At 45.9% G+C, this 18,414-nt stretch overlaps 1 protein-coding gene and 1 non-coding gene across 5 annotated transcripts in view; both read right to left on the bottom strand.

Annotated features, from left to right (window-relative positions):
• Positions 1 to 12,464, bottom strand: part of ZFR (zinc finger RNA binding protein) — a 31,925-nt gene extending 19,461 nt beyond the window's left edge. The window contains exons 1-7 of one of the 4 annotated variants that reach the window (XM_053408470.1): positions 12,099 to 12,461; positions 11,874 to 11,958; positions 4,440 to 4,722; positions 3,051 to 3,195; positions 1,757 to 1,975; positions 875 to 1,122; positions 344 to 535 (exon numbers count right to left, since the gene is read on the bottom strand). In XM_053408470.1, the coding sequence (XP_053264445.1) occupies positions 344 to 535; positions 875 to 1,122; positions 1,757 to 1,975; positions 3,051 to 3,195; positions 4,440 to 4,722; positions 11,874 to 11,958; positions 12,099 to 12,135 (1,209 nt within the window). In that variant the 5' untranslated portion in view covers positions 12,136 to 12,461. Of the gene's footprint in view, positions 1 to 343; positions 536 to 874; positions 1,123 to 1,756; positions 1,976 to 3,050; positions 3,196 to 4,439; positions 4,723 to 11,873; positions 11,959 to 12,098 lie in introns of all 4 variants that reach the window. The other 3 variants (XM_053408473.1, XM_053408471.1, XM_053408472.1) reach the window with 3 other exon arrangements.
• On the bottom strand, positions 7,082 to 7,218 carry LOC128423805 (small nucleolar RNA SNORA66). Its single transcript, XR_008332866.1, has one exon. It is a non-coding gene; the product is annotated as a small nucleolar RNA SNORA66 (small nucleolar RNA).
• Positions 12,465 to 18,414: the final 5,950 nt, after the last annotated feature.

Below are 18,414 nucleotides of genomic sequence, written 5' to 3' on the forward strand. Positions count from 1 at the left end.
TCCTCTCTCTCTAAATGCAAGCCTTATTCTGATAGGCTCAATTCAGGAGCTCCAAGTGCAACCAATCCCTGCCTAAGGTGGGGCTCACGTTTACTGCTCAATGAAGCCCTTACTTGAATTAAAGTCATAGCTATAAAGAACAAATTGAGAGCACAATTCATTCATTTGAGGCTGAATTACCTAAAGGCATACTGTGTCAGGTAACTGAAAGGTGGGCAGTCCCAGCCTCCAATCAAATGTGATGAATTTTGCCTGCCTGTCAGACCATTCATTTTGTCCAGGCTGGGATACTAACTGGGTATAAAACCTGAGAAATGGAAAGACAAAGGAAGGAGAGGCTTACTTTTTGATGTTTCGCTCCACGAATATGAGCAGCATAAGCATCAGCTCCTGTGCAAGACACATCACAGAGTTCACAACGCAGCTGGTTCTGAGTCCCACGAGCAGATGAACTGTTGCTGGTTGTGTTCTGTGATGCTTTCAAAGCTGCTTCTTTCTTTTTATGTTTCTGTCCCTCCAAATGTTCTTTGTAAGTCTGTTTAAATCACCACATGAATAACAAGACACATTAGTTCATTTATCATATTATTCTGTTCATTGAAAAGCAAAGTGCAAGAAATAACCAACATGAAGTTGATGTGCTGCTGAAATGTATCCAGAAAATACTTTCCTCCACATAATTATACAGTCGTATCTTGGAATACGTTGCGGAAGTCCGTTTAACTTCCAAAACATTCAAAAACCAAAGTGCAATTGGAATATTTTAAACTGAAATAACCCTGAAGCGAAAAACTTATTGACCCTGAATATTTGGAATATGCTAATTGTTTAATTTTACTAAGCAATTAAGTTCATAATCAGAAAGCAGTAATACCTGTGGTCCAGCACAGCTGATCTTACAAACATCACAATAGTGGATCTGGGGTGGTTTGGGAGGCTGTTTTGGTTTCAACTGTTTATTTTGGAATGGTGCCTTTTTCGTGAAGGTGGTCCCTGTCCAGGCGGCTGTCGCAGCAGCAGCAGCAGCTGCCGCCGCCGCCTGTTTCTGCTGCTGCTGCTGCTGTTGATAGTAAGATGATGCAGCTGAATATACTGCAGCCTCATAGCCAGAATACGATGTACCTTTAAATGATCAAAAAAAGTTGTAAGTTGTAAGCACATTAAAGTTTGAAAATCTAAATGTAATAAATGCATAGTGCACACCAGAGTATCTCTTAATTAAGGAGAATTTCAACATTAACATAGATGCACAAAACTTGTACTTAAAAGTAAAACCAATATTCGCAATCTGTATATCCAAGCAATACTACACAGCCAGAAAAGAGGAGTTTATTTCAAGTTTAAAAAGCAATTTTTTTCTAGTGGAGAAATGCCAACATCCACAGACATACAGCAAACCTGTACAATCAGTCCAACATAGATCTGTAAGGCATCACCTTGTGCCTGAAAAGGTTGATGACACCTGCTCTACACCAACAGTCTGCCATCGAGACTCTTTTTCACCTGTTCTAAAGAGTCTGAATTTGTAATCCTACAATTACCTCAAAATAAGTCCAACTGGCCATAGTTGACTTACTTCTGAGTAAACCTGCACACAATCAGCACATTTGACAAAGCAAAAGTTCACAAGAAGTAATTTGAGTACAGAACCTGTCTTTGAAAAATCTAGACATGTTCAGCACAGCATTTCTACCTTAGATCTTACAAAGGCATCTAAACAGTCATTTCTAATATCCTTTCTTCAAGCAATACTCACCAGAATAAGTAACTGCTGTTGTACTGTATGTAGCACTTTGGGTATACGAGGGAACAACGGTAGCTGCTGCTGCAACTGGTTGCACAGTGGAAGATACAGGATATATGGAGAAAGTAGTAGTAGCTGGGCTTGGAGTGGCTGGTTTTATGGCTGTCACTTGACGAGTTTGCTGGGCTTGAGTATACTGAGTTGCTCCTTGGCTATAGCCGGCTTTTGGAGCTAATTAAGACAAATGAGCATAATTACATGAATATTTCAATAATCATGTAAACAATTATAATTTAAAAATCAATTTCATTTAATTTTTCACTTTATCTTATTATTGAATAAGGCAGACAATATGGGAATAAATCTCACCCTACACTTTAAGCTCTGCACTTGGAACTTCTATTATAAAAATACTACTGTCACTATAATGGGATCGGCACCTTAAAGCTTGTGCTTTTACTTTCAGTGCAACAACGCTTAAACTAACATGTTTAACTCCACATTCTTTGAACACACATAATAGTGGCTAAACCGAAGACAATGATTAAAAAAAACTAATTGCAATGTATGCTTATTCCACATTCCTATCTAATATTTTATCCACCGATTTATATGAAGAAAAAAATCCCACCAACATCTGATTTAATGAAAAGAGGTGATTAGCTCCCAGTTAGGATGGGGCTCCAATATAAAACGCACCATACAGATATGTCCAGAAAATAAACTAATTTGAGTTATACCAAAAAACACTCTCGTTAAAAGCAGTTACTCTGCAACAATTTAAAGCATCTGACTCTGCTCCTTTCCTATTTCCTTCACACATAGCTGTTTGCTCCCCATCTGAGTAGGCTAGTTGTAAAACAGCGCCAAGCCACATGAGGCTACATAAGCACAGCAGCATACATTAGAGTGACACTCTCAAAAGCTTTAAACTTTATTTGTGGCAGTCACAAAAAAGGTTTTTCTCCAATGACTTAGAAGTTCAGAATGGCCAAATGTTTTACCTAGCAAGCAGACCCTCGAAGTCCTAAGAAGATAAAACATGGCATGCACTCTGTGATGCAGTCGTGTTAGAATTCTTCTTTGAATAAAGCAATTAAATGAGCACTTAGAAGCTAGAGGATTGTTAAGATTCGCATATCTGAGCCCTAACTGCTAAGTTAACCACCAAACAGTTAACCATTGAAAACCAAGCTACTAACAAACTATTTTACTTACTAGATTCTGAGCATCTGCAGATGGTAACACATTTGTGAACTATATCACAACAAAAAAGCTGGAGTTCTCTTTAAAGCTTGCAACTCACCTGTTTGGTAATACGATTCAGCCACAGAAGGCTGTGGCTGGGCAGCAGCTGCCACTGCAGCTGCAGTGGCTGTGGGTTGTTGATAGTATTGCTTGCTGTCATAAGCTACAGCTGGGGCAGTAGATCTAACATATGAATAGGTGTCCTTAAGAAACATGGGAGTGGGGGAGAAAACATATGGACATTAGTTTTTCCATTAAATATATGGACTATTACTGAATTATTTTGATTATTCTAATTAATCAGACTGTAAAATAGTAGAAACATTCAACAGAATTGATAAGCTACATTTTTGAGGATCAAACTATGTATTTTTTGCCTAAGATTGCTAGATTAAATGAAGCTAGTACTGGACAACTTGCATTAAAGAAACAAATGCCAATGTCCTGTTAAGCAGCCTTTCCCCCTACATTTTTTAAAAATGCTCCATCACCATCACTTTACCCACAAGACACCAAGCACAAACCTCTACATTAGGTTGGAGAACCTCCAGTGTTGGAGGCCAAATTTATCTCATAAAAAGTTTTCCCCAGACTGCACCAACCTTTCCCATACCAGGTGCCATATGTGACATCAAGTGTGGAGCAGGTAGAGATGCCGATAGATTGTTGTGAAACTGAGCTCTCTTTGGGATACAACTGCCTTTTATCTCAGGTTGTGTATAATAATCTACTAATATCTCACATGTTGTAGCCTGCAGGCATGTACAATGCTACATAATTAAAAGTTCTGCAGCATGCTGATGAGGTGGCTATGCTACAGTTAATAATTTGCTAGGAATGTTCAGTGGCTAATAATTACTTAAATTATTGTTACTTTCCACATTAAGTAATGTTTAACATATTTCTTCCCCTAGGTGTTATACTGCTATCCTCAGGTTTTTAAAAATATATTTGACTATGCGATGATCAAGCTAAAGGAAAAAAAAGATTCCTGTACTGTCTTACCAAACATATGGGTGCATGGAAGTACCACTGAAGGCATCTACAACAGCAGTAGCACAGGAAGTCCCCCAACAGGCCATTCCATGGGCAGATGGAGCTGAGCCAGTCCAGGATGTGCTGGATCTTAACCCAGACCCACTGTTGTTACTTACTGGACTTGATTTGTCTTGATCACTGCACCAACTTCAGGCTGGCAAAGCGATTTGCCTGTCCCCATGCCTCCTGCCAGCATGAGTGACAGGGCTGAAGATGTGGTGGTAGATCCGCTACCCTATTACATTTCACCGCTACTCAAGTGAGGTCTGTTCTGTAAATTATTGACCTAAACTACATAACAGTTATACATGCACATTCTTACTCTATATTTAACATATTCTATCGTCCATCATGTTTTAGAAGGTAAAAGACTCAATTTCACAAGTATTATGGTTTATCCATTAAGTACCTGGTAATTTTGTGTAGTGACTGGAGGTGGCGGCGGGGGAGCTTCTTGCTGTCTCTGTGTATAACCATAGTCTGTTGCTGTATGTGCCGTTGGGTAACCTCCATAGGCTGCCGCTGTTGCAGCAGCTGCAACGGCCACTGGAGCAGGCCTTGCAACTGCAACCGTTGCTGCTGCTGGGGCATAGGCAGCAGTAACTGTGTGCGCAGCTACAGGAGCCTGATGGACAGTGTAGCTTGCAACTGTAGTTGGATGGGAATAGGCTACACCTGAAGCTGGCTGCTGGCTGTAATAGAAAGACAAACACAAGAAATATGATGATGTTGTAATGAAGCCAGATGCCTAATAGCAAAGCTGCTTAAATTGTCCAAGTTTAAGGGTAGCTAAAAAAAAGGCTAAACTAAGTCTGAAACACAAGCACAGTGACCAAGAGTTTAAATAAGTCATGGAATTCCCATTTCTCAAAACCTTTCAATAGGGCCTTTCACTTTTATGGTCTTGGAAAAGCTCAGATGCGCAAACATCTGGCAAACGTCACAAGGTTAGCGAAATCGGCACTGAACATTAATGTTACTCTAAATCAAAATAATTTAGAGCACAATCCTATGCATGTATACTCATCAGATGTAGTTGCCAGGAAAGTGCACAGGATTGCATCCTTAACCAATGAACCATTTTTAACAAAATATAATTTTGAGAGGATTTTTTTTGATGTAAAACAAACTTACATAAACCAGAAGTGGAGAACCTCCAACCCAGAGGCCAAACCTGCCCTACCAGGTTCCGATTTGGTTCTGATGTAGTTTTGGGCAAGCCACACGTTTGAAATCCTTTTGCAAGCAACCTTACAGTGCTCTCTGAACCCCTGATGTTTGAAAGTTTAGAGAGGGCTGTTTGCAAAAGGGCTTTCAAATTGCCCACACTGTGCTTTAAAGTCCTAAAACCAGGGCTTCAAACCAGTATAACCTAATGACAATGTGACATCAGTTGATTTGACAGGTAGTGAGATACTTGCTAGAAATGCTTACCCACACCTGCTTTAAAAATATGTATAGATCAGAGGCAGGTAATTGGTTTTATAGCTATACTACATCTGAGAAAAGTACGATTTCACATCTCCATATAAAACAACTACTGTAGAGTAAATGCTTCCAAACACTCTGCAGTGCAATAGAACCAAAGAAACAGAGTCAGATATAGATTCCTAGAATGCTCCCAGGAAATGGAAAGCCTCAAAAAAAGCACTCCTGAAAATGTATTTGCAGCTAATTTCCTGCATGGGAAAGTGTTTTCATCTCCCACACTAACACATACAAAGAAAAGTCATGTAAGCACCATATTCATGTGATTATAAACATTTAGATCACTGGTAAGCAACCTTGATAACTGTGTGGGCCACATTTGGTTGAGGGCCATGTACAAATTAACACTCCCCCGCACACAGATAGAGGGTGAGGAGGGATGATACGTGATGGAAAGAGATCCTGTCATGTGTTTCTCATGCTCCCCAGCCGACTGGCACTGAAAATCATGCTTCCTCCACCCCCAAGCCCATCAAACAGCTGTTTAGCATGCTGTGGGAAGAACAACCGCAAGTGAAGACAGACCCACTGGGAGTCATCCCTGTGCATCTTCTTATCCTTGTAAACTGGGTTCCCTGCAGCCTGACAAACAGCTCTTTGACAGGCTGAAAAGAACATGTGGCAGGAGCTGAATCCCAGGACAGAAGGCTAGGAATTTCGTAACAGGCCACATTAAGGCAGTGTATTGTCAACTTGCAGGCAGGGAGCATTTTCATTCTTGTATAGCAATTAGTAATTTTAGGTGCACTATTTTGTATTACAAGCATAGCAATGTTGAGTGCAGTTCAATTCCTTCCCACTCACATTTCTGACCATCCCATTATCCAGCATCCTGGGTCCACTGAACACCTTATTTTAATTGGGCTGTTCAGGGGTGAGAGGCAGAATGGGGTGAGCACTCTAGTGTCAAAGCCAGCTACGTTAAAAAACTGTTTTTCTCCACTGATTTCTAGAGGCAGCTCTTACTTCTATTCTGATGACATTTAAATAGGCTGTTTGGGGGAAGGGGTCCTTTTTTGTAGTTTTGGGGTTAATCAGAGACATGTGTTTGGTTACTCTTTCCTCATGCATGTGTGGAGCAACTGCGACTACATAACCTCAAACATTCAAAAACAAACTGGTATAAGTGTATATATGATATGATAGTATAATTAGAAAAAAAGGAAGATTCAGCTGAATCTACACAGAAAGTAAGAAAATAATAATAAGCAACATACCCTTCATGAAACAATCATTCTAGCAACCTTCAATGACAACTCCTATCTTGCAAGAATTGTCCAAGAAAATACCCCAAAAGGAAAGTTCTTTTGAAAATGCCATCTTTGAAGAAATGCTTCAAGTAGCAACATAATTATGCCTCCCCACAAAATGTTTAAATATAATGCAAAACAAAAGTAGGCTCATAGAATGCTTAAAAAGTGATGTTAGGAAAGTGAAGCCAACGTTTTCATTATTTTGAGAAGAAAGGCAGTGAAATGTCATTCATTATAATGATGAAGCAGCAAATCAAAAGTATATATACCATTTAGAAATATTTGAAATGTTTCATGTGAAGAAAATGTATTTTGTTATGGCACAGAATGAACAGCCTTAACATTATTCATTCTAAGGCTGGTATAGTTCTGTTACCACATTTACTTTAGCAAACCTGTTCCCCTTGCGTCTGCCACAACCCGCAGAGCCAGTGATCGAGTTTGCAAGATTTTACAAATTGTAGGATTTGACCTCCTACCTCCTGGGTAGAGAAGCCTCCCTCAACCTTGTATTCTGAGGCACACTGGCAAGAACTAGTAACTTCTGCTAATCGCCTTTAAGCAGAAACTGTGTGCAAAAGGAGACAGTTAAAATAGTGTCTCAAACTGCCAATTCTTCCCTTCTCTTTGGTCTGAATAATTTCTCATGACAACAGATCTATGCATAGCCTGTTCCTTGTTGACTCCATTCTTCTCCTAATCCCCCCACACATAGATAATTTAGTACTGAATCAACATTTTTAGAGATTCTTTTCATCTGTGATCATGCCTAGGAAGTTGTGTGTTTCCACCCCCCTTTTTGAATGGGAATCAGTAGTTCTGTCATTTTTATTAGCTATAAGTTATCACTGTCATAGAAACATTTTGTATCACTATAATACCATGGTAATTCATAGTTTGTAAAATAATTTATGATGCTCTTCTTTATGGCTGTATTAAAGCATGCCTAAACTCTAGAGAAGTTTTGACAGAATGGAGGCAACTGTTCTGTTCTAATCACTATTTCTGCATATGGAGTAATTCCATCCTTTACCTAAAAGGTTGCTGTATCTTTGCTGTATTTGAAGCTCTTCCAAAGAAGTATTTTAATTAATTGTGATGAAGTTAAAATCTCTTATAAGTCCCAACAGATTTGTTTTAAAATGTATCAGAGTCATTCAAAGTTTTAATCTACAAAGCCCTATACAGCTCAGGACCTCAATATCCTCATGAAATACTTCTCCTAACTTGGATCAGGCTGGGAGTGCCTTTCACCAGTTTTATTTGGCATGCCATTACAGTCATCTTGGGGTCAAGATAACCTGGCCACTGTAGTACATGTCCTGCTAACCTTGAGACTAGATTACTATAATATGCTCTACATGGGGCTTCCCATGGCCATGGTCCAGAAACTTAACCTGGAGCAGAAGGGAATGGCAATAATGCTGATGGAGGAGGACAGCCAACAGCATGCAACAGTCTTGCTATAAAAAAATGCTACACCAGCTGCTTCTATGCCATAGGACCAGGTTCAGGGTTCTTGTATTAATCATTACTGAGACAATTTTGTATTGTTTTTACAGTATATTATGTTTTATTGTATTCACATATACCGGTATATTGCGCACTGTCTTGCTATTTTATTTGAGTGGACAATATATAAATAAATATAAAATACATTCCATATTGTTGTTTTACTGTTAAAGGTGAGGGTGGCTTTTTGTTATATATGCCACCTAAATAGGTTTTGTATGAGGCACTAACTGTTTTCCATAGGCTATAGAGCAGGGGTTGGCAAGGCTTACCTTGCCTGGTCCGACATCTGTGTTGACGTGATTTCCAGCGTCTGCGCAGACGCGATTTCTGGCACCGCAGAAGCAAGTCTCCATGCCGCGCTGGTTTAGTGCAGCGTGCAGGGACTCACCAAGTGGGTGGCTCGGTTGGGGGGGTCAGTGGCCGGTTAAACGACCCCCGTGGGCTGCTTGTGGCCCATGGGCCTTAGGTTGCCGACCCCTGCTATAGAGTCAACAAAATGCAAGAAATGACTAGGGAATTTCTGAGAAGTGGCAACAATATTATTTCCAGTAATTACAGAACTGGAAAATCTATTTGGGCTTTCGACATTTCAGAGTTGTACTTCTTCAAATGGAACATTGGAAAGGCAGATTTGGCAAGCCTGCAAGTACAACTGTTACACTGTGGCTAGAGAGAATTTCATCACGTTAGAAATCTTACACAGGGAACAGACTACCCATGCATTATTATTAAAACTCAAGACCAAATAATGGAGAAGTCTGTAAAGTATATTTCTGCTGTACTATGCAAAACGCCGAATCATGCGAAATAAACTGAAGGTTGGCTACATACCTTTCAAAAATGTTATTTCCAACAATATGGACAAGATCTCAAGCACCATGCAGAATACATGCAGATCCACATTTCCCCATTTCCAAAAGCCATTCTAATTTCAGGAAACCACTTCACAAGGAGAAAGCACCCCTAGCCCTCTCCCCAGATTTGAATAGCTTTGCACATGCAGTTCTTTGGATCTCAGGCTGTTTATTTCAGGAATATACACTTTTAAGAATAAGTGCCATGAAATATGCAAGTGTTTACCATGAAATAAGCAACTGATTTAAGTTAATAAAATACAGTTCCAATTGTTAAAACCTAAGAGGTGTAGCAATTTCATTTCACATACGACCTAGCAGCTGTAAATAAGCCTGAAACAATAAAAGCATCCTATGTGGATATTCATTTGAAGCAAGAGAATGATTAGACCAGACATCCCCAACCTTCGGCCCTCCAGATGTTTTGGACTACAATTCCCATTATCCCTGACCACTGGTCCTGTTAGCTAGGGATCATGGGAGTTATAGGCCAAAACATCTGGAGGGCCGCAGGTTGGGGATGCCTGGATTAGACAATTGCCACCACTTGACACGTTTTCAAGTTCAAGGTTTACCTCTAAGACAAACTAATTATACAAGAGGTCACAAAGTTGGTGAAGTAAACTTATAAAGTAGTGCTGTCGTTACAGTTATCTCCACTATGCCAAAATCTGACAAAAATACAAATTATTTTAAATTGGAGATATTTCCACAGTAAACAAAACGATTTAACAAAATGGCCCAATTCGTAAAGAGGAGACAGACTGTTTTTCAGATGTAATAAATGTTCCTTTCACTGGGGATAATTTCAGCTAAGTGAGGCACTGTGTGTGCATGTTATTTTGAAGTTATGTAATTAAGAAGTTATGAAATTTATCATCTCTTTCAAAATGATTCCATTTCAAGTTTCATTTGGTAACACAACCACACCATAATGAACACTTAGTTTAAGAGTTTCCCCAAAATAGTGTACATATTTATAGTTTTTAGAGCCAAGTCATCACAAAGCAACATACATCTTTTACAAAAATGTAAAATACACGAGGCACATAATATACTATGAGAAAGCCGCTCTGAATCACACAAGCCATGAATTCTCAGTCTGCACTGAGGGGGCCTAAAGGAAACACTGTCAGTTCTTAATAATGAGTAGGTCAGACTTTAGCCTTTGTCTTTGTAAACTTTATATTGTAAACCACCCTATGATCTTTGGATGGAGGGTGGCATAGAAATTTAATAAATAATAACAAACTTCCATTTTTTTGCAGCAGGGCACAAATATTCAGCTGGGGTTGGATTCTAACATTCATTCAGGAAGTTCCAAGAATGAAAGTTTCCTACGCCCTCTTTATTTTTGAAGCTACCCTTTGGAGGCTTTGGAGAGGCGGGAACAGGAACCTCTTCTTCCATGAACTTCCTTAACTTACTTTAGGATCCAAAGCCCTGGATGATAAGCCATCAGTCCTTAAAGGTAAAGGTACCCCTGCCCGTACGGGCCAGTCTTGACAGACTCTAGGGTTGTGCGCCCATCTCACTCAAGAGGCCGGGGGCCAGCGCTGTCCGGAGACACTTCCGGGTCACGTGGCCAGCGTGACAAGCTGCATCTGGCGAGCCAGAGCCGCACACGGAAACGCCGTTTACCTTCCCGCTAGTAAGCGGTCCCTATTTATCTACTTGCACCCGGGAGTGCTTTCGAACTGCTAGGTTGGCAGGCGCTGGGACCGAACAACAGGAGCACACCCCGCCGCGGGGATTCGAACCGCCGACCTTTCGATCGGCAAGCCCTAGGCGCTGAGCCTAATATTTTATACTTTATCTTATTTATTTTGTATATTAAAAATTAGTCTAAGATACCACAGAACTCTGCAATAGGTTTTGGAAGCCAAATATTTAAGGGAGGCAGGAGCGATAACAAATCCATTTAGAGGATACTGAATGCATACAGAACACAAAAGTCAGTATGTAGTGGGAGAAATATAGTTGGAAAATACACGTTTTCCAAGGTCTGGCGGTGGAGAGTAAGGGAAGGAGTGTGGTTGCAGAACCGAAAGAAATAAAACGTGTTTAAGCTGCAACCCTGTGCCTGTTTGCTGGAAAGCAAGTCTCACTGAACAACCTGGGGATACCTAAATATAGAACTGTAGAGCTGGAAGGGATCCCGAGAGTCATCTAGTCCAACCCCTTGCAATGCAGCAACCTCAACTAGATGATCCAGATGGCCCTCCAACCCATAGCTGTCAACGTTTCCCTTTCTTTAGGGGAAATTCCCTTATTCCGAATAGGATTCCTCGCAAGAAAAGGGAAAAGTTGACAGCTATGCTCCAACCTCTGCTTAAGAGCCTCCAAGGAAGGCGAATGAATCCTTCCAGCAGAGTCTGTTCCATTGCCGTACTGTTCTCGCTACCAGAGGCTTCTTCATTAGCATGCGCAGGATGGGGCTGGAAGGGCGGAGAGGAGAGGCGGCGGCAGAATCACCAGGCTGGAGGGGAGGAGGAGGCGGATCCAGCCCTACGGCAGGACGGGGAACCCTTATTCCAATGCACGACCCGAAGCAGGCCTGACGCCGCCGGCTCCGCCCCCCGTCGCCGCACACAACACGCATCAACACCTCCGCACGAGCATGCACATGCGCCGGCGTTTGCGCGCATCTCCTCTCCAAGGTCTCCGCTGCGCCAGGGAAGAAGGGGGGCCGGGGAAACACCTCCCCCGCCCTCCCGCCAGCCTCCCCTTTACCTGTACTGGGCAGCAGCCCCGGTGTGGGTGAACCCGAAGTAGTTGCCGGTGGCCATTTTGGCATCTTCCCCCAGCCGGCTGGGCACTGCAGCAGCGACATGGAGGGGAGAGAGAGAAAAAGAGAGGGGCCTTGTCAAAAACCAGCACACCTGAGGCGAGAGGCCGCCTCGCCGCCGCCCCTCCTTTCCGCCCTCCGACCGGCTCGCCAAAGCGGCCGTTACTCACCATAGGTGAAAGAGACTACCGGGCATATGGGAATCATGAGTCCGGGCTGACAGAAATGGCGGCGGTGGAAACACACTCTCTACCTCCGGCGCTCGCCCCGCTCCGAGGACGACGCCGCTACTGCTGCTGCAGCTGCTACTCCGGCTTCACTGATTCCGACGCCGCCGCCACCACCGTCGCAGGCAGGCAGGCAGCAGGCGCGCAGGTCGCTGGCTCGTCTGGCTCTCCCCTCCCACACGCCGCCCGCCGACCGACTGACCGACCTACGAGGATTCAACGAGCGAACTGAGGAGCCAGGCCTCTCCGTGGCGCATGCGCGGCACTTGCTAGGTTGTAAAACAGGGAAAGGGGACGGCGGGAAATGTAGTTCTTCTCCTTCCTCCCTCCCCCGCCGTCCTTCTCGGGTTTCTCTTGGTCGCCGCGAGGCAGGAACGTGACGCGGGCGGAGACTTTCGGCGCGTGCGCACGAGGCGTGCGGAGGCTTTCGGGAAACGTAGTTTTCTGGCCAGGGCGCGGTTTCTTCTCCATTCCAGTGCGTTTTTCTTACCCGGCCTTTTACGAAGTGGAGTGCACTGTGTTGTGTTAGTAAAATCACATGGAGACACTCCAGACTCGTTTGCGGCTCCCCTGCACGAAAGAAACTTACCCAAAAGTGCTCATGATGAGAAGCCCACAATCCAGTGCAGAATTAGCGTTGTTTAAGCCATTGATATCAGTGGGTTAAGTAAGCATATCATACTTCTGCTGAATTGTGACCCATTTTTGCAATTTAGTGCTCTAATAAAGATATGATCAGTAGGACTAAAATTGTCTTTCTCAGATGCATTGCATATGATTGATAAATTTAATTGTTATTGGTAGATCTCTTATTACAGTATTATGGCTATTACACTGTTACTGCAAAGCAATATCCAACTCCCCACTTCAGTTGCACATCAGTATTCCTTTGCAGCCTCTCCAGGGATAATAATTGTGCCATTGTTAGCAAGCTGCTGTGTGGGATTCCAGGACCTTTCTTCAAGCTAACAGTTCTGTTCTTTTTCCAGCTTTCAAATCATAATGTGGTTTCTACTTACGCCCCCACTGCTGAGTCATTTGTGGTGTACAACAATAATCTGCCATCTTCTAGTCAGCACCACCCTGGAGCCAGAACTGTAGGGCAGGGGAACCCCATTACCAAGCCCAGTACAGGGTGCAAGGGGAGTTAGTGGAGCTTGCCAAATATCCTGAGACTACACCCTGGAAGATGCTTAATATGGTATGACTACAGATTCAGACATTTCCATGTTTTAACTGGTTCATATAAGCTCCAGAAATTCCACACTTAACCCACAGTGTAAAGACAGTGGTGATTTAGAGTAGAAGTCTAGATCAGGATGATCTGTGCATGTCTGATATCACAAAGCCTCCAACCCTGAACCTACTCGAGAGAAGGAAACAAACTAGTGTGTGCTCTGGATAGGGTGCAATAAAAGAAAGCAGGTGGTGGAACAGCAAAGACAGCTATAAAACTGCTCAATTTGGCACTTAATATTGCAGCACCTAATTTAACTCAATTCCATGTCACTCTGTGAAGATGATTTCCTAGCGACTGCATCTTGTCAAAATGCTGCTGGACAGCTCTTTGGCTCTGCTTCTAAGATGGGAAATCCAAGCACACATCAAGGGTGGAAACTGACAATACTGGCACTTAGGGGATATTCTCTATGGCATTGCTGGCAATGAATGACCAAATTCCTTTCCCAACTTCTGAACATTTTTACAAGCTGTATTTTGTTGGCTTTGCAATTCTCTAGGAGTCAACACCTCAGGTATGCTGTTCCACAGGTACTCCTACAGACCTTTGTTATGTACTGAAGTTCTCACCCTGGGCCAGCAGGGGGATACTGTAGATAGTTTTCACTCAGGTCCACGTCAGTTATTTTAGGCGGGAAACCCTGGGTTGTTGTTGCTACAATGTTGACAGCTGGCTGCCTATAAAAGCAGGCCGGCTGAGCTGTTTGCTGTTCAGTTTCTGTTCCAGCTTACAAAATAAAGAGCTGCTTTGGAGAAATCGCTGTGTCGTCTGCCATGTCTACCCACTATTCAACACTGGCGACGAGGATGGGATCGGTGGACATCAGAGCACAGCCAGATGCGGCCATCCTCTGAACTGAGCTGAATCACAGAGCGAAATCACTGAGCGAAATCACTGGACAGAACCAATTCAGTCCAGGCAACACCATGGGACACGATCCAAGAGAAGCTTCGCAACCACTACGCACCAAAGCCGTCCAAGATTGCTGCCCGCCATGCGTTTTACCACCGGAACCAGGCAGAGGGGGAGTCAATCAGCAACTACACCACTGCCATCAGACAGGCTGCAATGCACTGTGAGTTCCGAGACTTAGACGATGCCCTGATGGATCGAATTGTCTGCGGGGTCCGGGACATCCATCTGCAACGGCGTCTCCTCGCCAAGCCAGACCTCACGCTACAGAAAGCCATTGAGGAGGCTGTGGCCTCAGAAGCTGCTGAACGCTCCGCCCAGGAGATCCGCAAGTCCAGCAGCCCGTGTCTTGCTAGGAAGCCAGTTCCAGTGCATCATGAAGAGGCCAGCAGTGATGAGGCATCCTCCAGTGAAGACGATGACGTGCACCAGACAAAGCGGGAGCGCAGGAAGTTCCAACAGAAGTCCAAGGGCCAACCGGAATGTGCCGGCTGCGGAGGCAACCATTCCCGTCCCAAGTGTCGATTCAGAGACGCCATCTGTAGGAAGTGTTCCAGAAGGGGCCACATCGCTAAGGTCTGCCGATCGGCTCCATCTGACACCCCCCCTTCACCGACTCGCAAGTCCAAGTCTTCACTCCAGTCTGCCAAGGAAAGCTGTTTCGCTCTCACCAACTGCCGCTGCCCGTCTGGAACCACGATTGGCCAAACCGACTCGCCTACGCGACGCAAGCTGAACGTCACGGTGCTCATTGAAGGAGCTCCATGTGACATGGAGATTGACACCGGGTCTGCCCTGTCCATCGTGTCTTGGAGCACCATCAAAAGACTGGTACCCAGAGTGTCCAAAAGGCAACTTGACTCTCACCGCGTACACCTGAGAGACTACCAGGGAAACGACATCCCCGTGGTAGGCGTTGGCTGTTTTGGATTGCCTTCAAGGATTTTTCGGGCCTGCTCCAACTGGTGGTGGTCGAAGGTCAGCGGCCAAGCCTCCTAGGGCTAGACTGGTTTGATGCCCTCGGCCTGGAAGTCACCGGCATCAACTGCATCTCTAACGCAGAGACTGAGGGTCTGGTCAAAGACTTTGCCGAGGTTTTTGATGGCACTTTGGGGCAATATACAGGTACGCCCATCTCCTTTAGCCTTGATCCACAAGTCGCCCCCATCAAGCTAAAGCCACGCCGGGTTCCCTTTGCTCTCAAGGCTAAGGTGGACGAACAACTGGACAAGCTGATCGCCCAAGGAGTTTTGGAGCCGGTTGACCACGCCAAGTGGGAAACCCCCATCGTCACGCCTGTCAAGCCAGACGGGTCAGTGAGAATCTGCGCCGACTACAAGTGCACGATCAACAAGGCACTTCAGCAGCACGCTTACCCGGTTCCTGTTGTTCAACACCTGCTGCATTCCCTGGGTGAGGGTAAGGTCTTCGCTAAGCTGGACCTTGCCCAAGCCTATCAACAACTGCCTGTCGATGATGCCACTGCTGAAGCCCAGACGATAGTCACCCACCGAGGGGCATTCCGTTGCCGCCGGTTGCAGTTCGGGGTGAGTGTGGCTCCTGGCATCTTCCAAAGCCTTATGGAGCATCTTCTGCAAGGGCTTCCGGGCGTGGTACCATATTTTGATGACGTCTTGGTGTCTGCAGACTCACACCAGCAGCTGTTCGAGCGCCTCCGTGCCGTGCTGACCAGGTTCCAAGAGGCCGGGCTCAAGGTAAAGAGGGAGAAGTGCCAGATCGCCGTTCCACAGGTAGAGTTCCTGGGCTATCTTATTGACGCCTCCGGCCTTCACCCGACCACATCCAAGATCCGCGCTATCCAGCAGGCCCCCATCCCAAAGAACAAGACGGAGTTGCAGGCGTTCCTGGGGCTGCTGAACTTTTATAGCATGTTCCTGCCCCACAAAGCCACGGTGGCTGAGCCTCTTCACCGACTCCTCAGCACAAAGACGCCTTGGTCCTGGGGTCATCGGGAGACGGCGGCCTTCAACACAGTCAAGGCTCTCCTTTCATCGGACAGTGTGCTGGTACAGTACAGTGAAGCCAGGCCGCTGGTCCTTGCCTGTGACGCCTCACCTTTTGGCATCGGCGCTGTCCTTAGTCACCGTTTTCCATACGGAAGAGAAGCACCGCTCGCCTACTTTTCCAGGACACTATCTCCAACGGAACGGAATTACAGCCAGCTTGACAAGGAGGCACTGGCACTTGTGGCTGGAGTGAAGAGGTTCCATGAATACCTCTATGGCAGGACTTTTGACCTCATCACTGACCACAAGCCGCTCCTGGCCCTCCTCGCCGGTGATCGTCCAACTCCACCAGTCCTCTCACCGTGCATGCTGCGATGGACTGTTTTCCTGGCTGCCTACCACTACCGGCTCGTCCATTGCCCGGGGAAATCAATGGGCCATGCCGACGCCCTCAGCCGTTGCCCTCTTCCAGCGTTTGTGGAAGACCCGGCTCCAGCTTCATCGATCCTCCTGATTGAGGATCTTCCGGCAGCGCCTGTATCGGCTGCCACTGTGGCCTCCGCATCTGCCCAGGATCGCACCATCAGCCGTGTGCTCAACTGGGTGTGGAGGGGGTGGCCACAAGGGCCTTTTGCATCGGAGTTCCAGCCCTTTGCAACCAGACAACATGAACTCTCGGCTCATTGTGGCTGTCTGCTGTGGGGAGACCGCGTTGTGATTCCCCAAAGACTCGGTCAACGCGTCCTGGAGGCTCTGCACGTTGGCCACCCGGGAATTGTCAAAATGAAGGCATTGGCTCGGTGTTACGTCTGGTGGCCTAACATGGACGATGCCATCACTGCCTGGGTGTCCGCCTGTCAAGCGTGCCAAGAATCGAGGCCTGCACCACCGGCAGCTAAGGGACACACCTGGGAGACGCCAAAGACACCCTGGTCGAGGGTGCACATCGATCTGGCTGGCCCCTTTCACGGCCGGACCTTTATGGTAGTGGTGGACGCCTATTCCAAATGGCTGGAGGTGGCCCTGATGCCCTCCACCACTCCCGAGTCTGTCATCCGGGTGCTGCGAGGCCTGTTTGAGACACATGGGTGTCCTGATGTCCTTGTCTCCGACAGCGGACCGCAGTTCACGTCAGGCACTTTTGAGCGGTATCTTTTGGGACTGGGCATCCGCCATGCCCTAACGGCACCCTTTCATCCATCCAGCAACGGGCAAGCGGAGAGAATGGTGCGCTCGGCAAAAGAGGCACTGGCGCGCCTGGACCGGGGGAGACTGGCACGAGCGGGTCGCCGAATACTTGTTCGTGCAACACATCACCCCTCATGCGGCCACAGGGCGGAGTCCTGCTGAACTGCTTATGGGCCGCAGCCTCAGGTCACCGCTTGACCGGCTGCACCCGGACTTTGCCGTGGCCGAACCCCCAGGCTGTGCCAACGCGCCACGGTCATTTGTTCCAGGAAACCAGGTCTTTGCCCGGAACTATGTGGGGGACATTCCTTGGGTGCCAGTGACAGTAGTGGGAGTCACTGGACCTCGCTCGTACCAGGTGGCACTCGAAGACGGACGCTTGTGGCGCCGGCACATAGACCAGCTTAGGCGCAGGGTTGGGGACTTGGACACTACCGTGGTGCCCCCAACTGCACTTGTGGCTCCAGAAGAGACACTTACAGATGGCGAGGCTCCACCTACACCTCCCTCGCAAACTGCCAGCATGGAGCTGAACCAAGCCGCTTCAGAGGGTCTGCCAGACTTACCACAGACTCAGACCACTCCACTTGCGGAGGCTCCACCCACAGCAGCGGATCCAGGGGATTTGATTTCAACGCCACCTAGGGTCGCACCACAGCCTCAGCAAGAATTGTGTGGCCCCCCGGACTTGGCTACCAGTCCCCGGCGGTCTGGCAGAGTTTCCAAGCGCCCAACTTATTTAAAGGACTATGTTGTTGGACATGTATCACTGTTGGTCTAAGTATGGGAAATGTAACCGATATGCTTTTGTGCCTAATTGAACCATTACGTGTAGTGCTGTATATAAGGAAACCATTACGATTGTAACTAACGCCTTATCTCGGTGGGGAGGGGTGTTATGTACTGAAGTTCTCACCCTGGGCCAGCAGGGGGATACTGTAGATAGTTTTCA

The sequence above is a fragment of the Podarcis raffonei genome, chromosome 11 (assembly GCF_027172205.1).
Source record: "Podarcis raffonei isolate rPodRaf1 chromosome 11, rPodRaf1.pri, whole genome shotgun sequence".
Classification (NCBI taxonomy): Eukaryota; Metazoa; Chordata; class Lepidosauria; order Squamata; family Lacertidae; genus Podarcis; species Podarcis raffonei.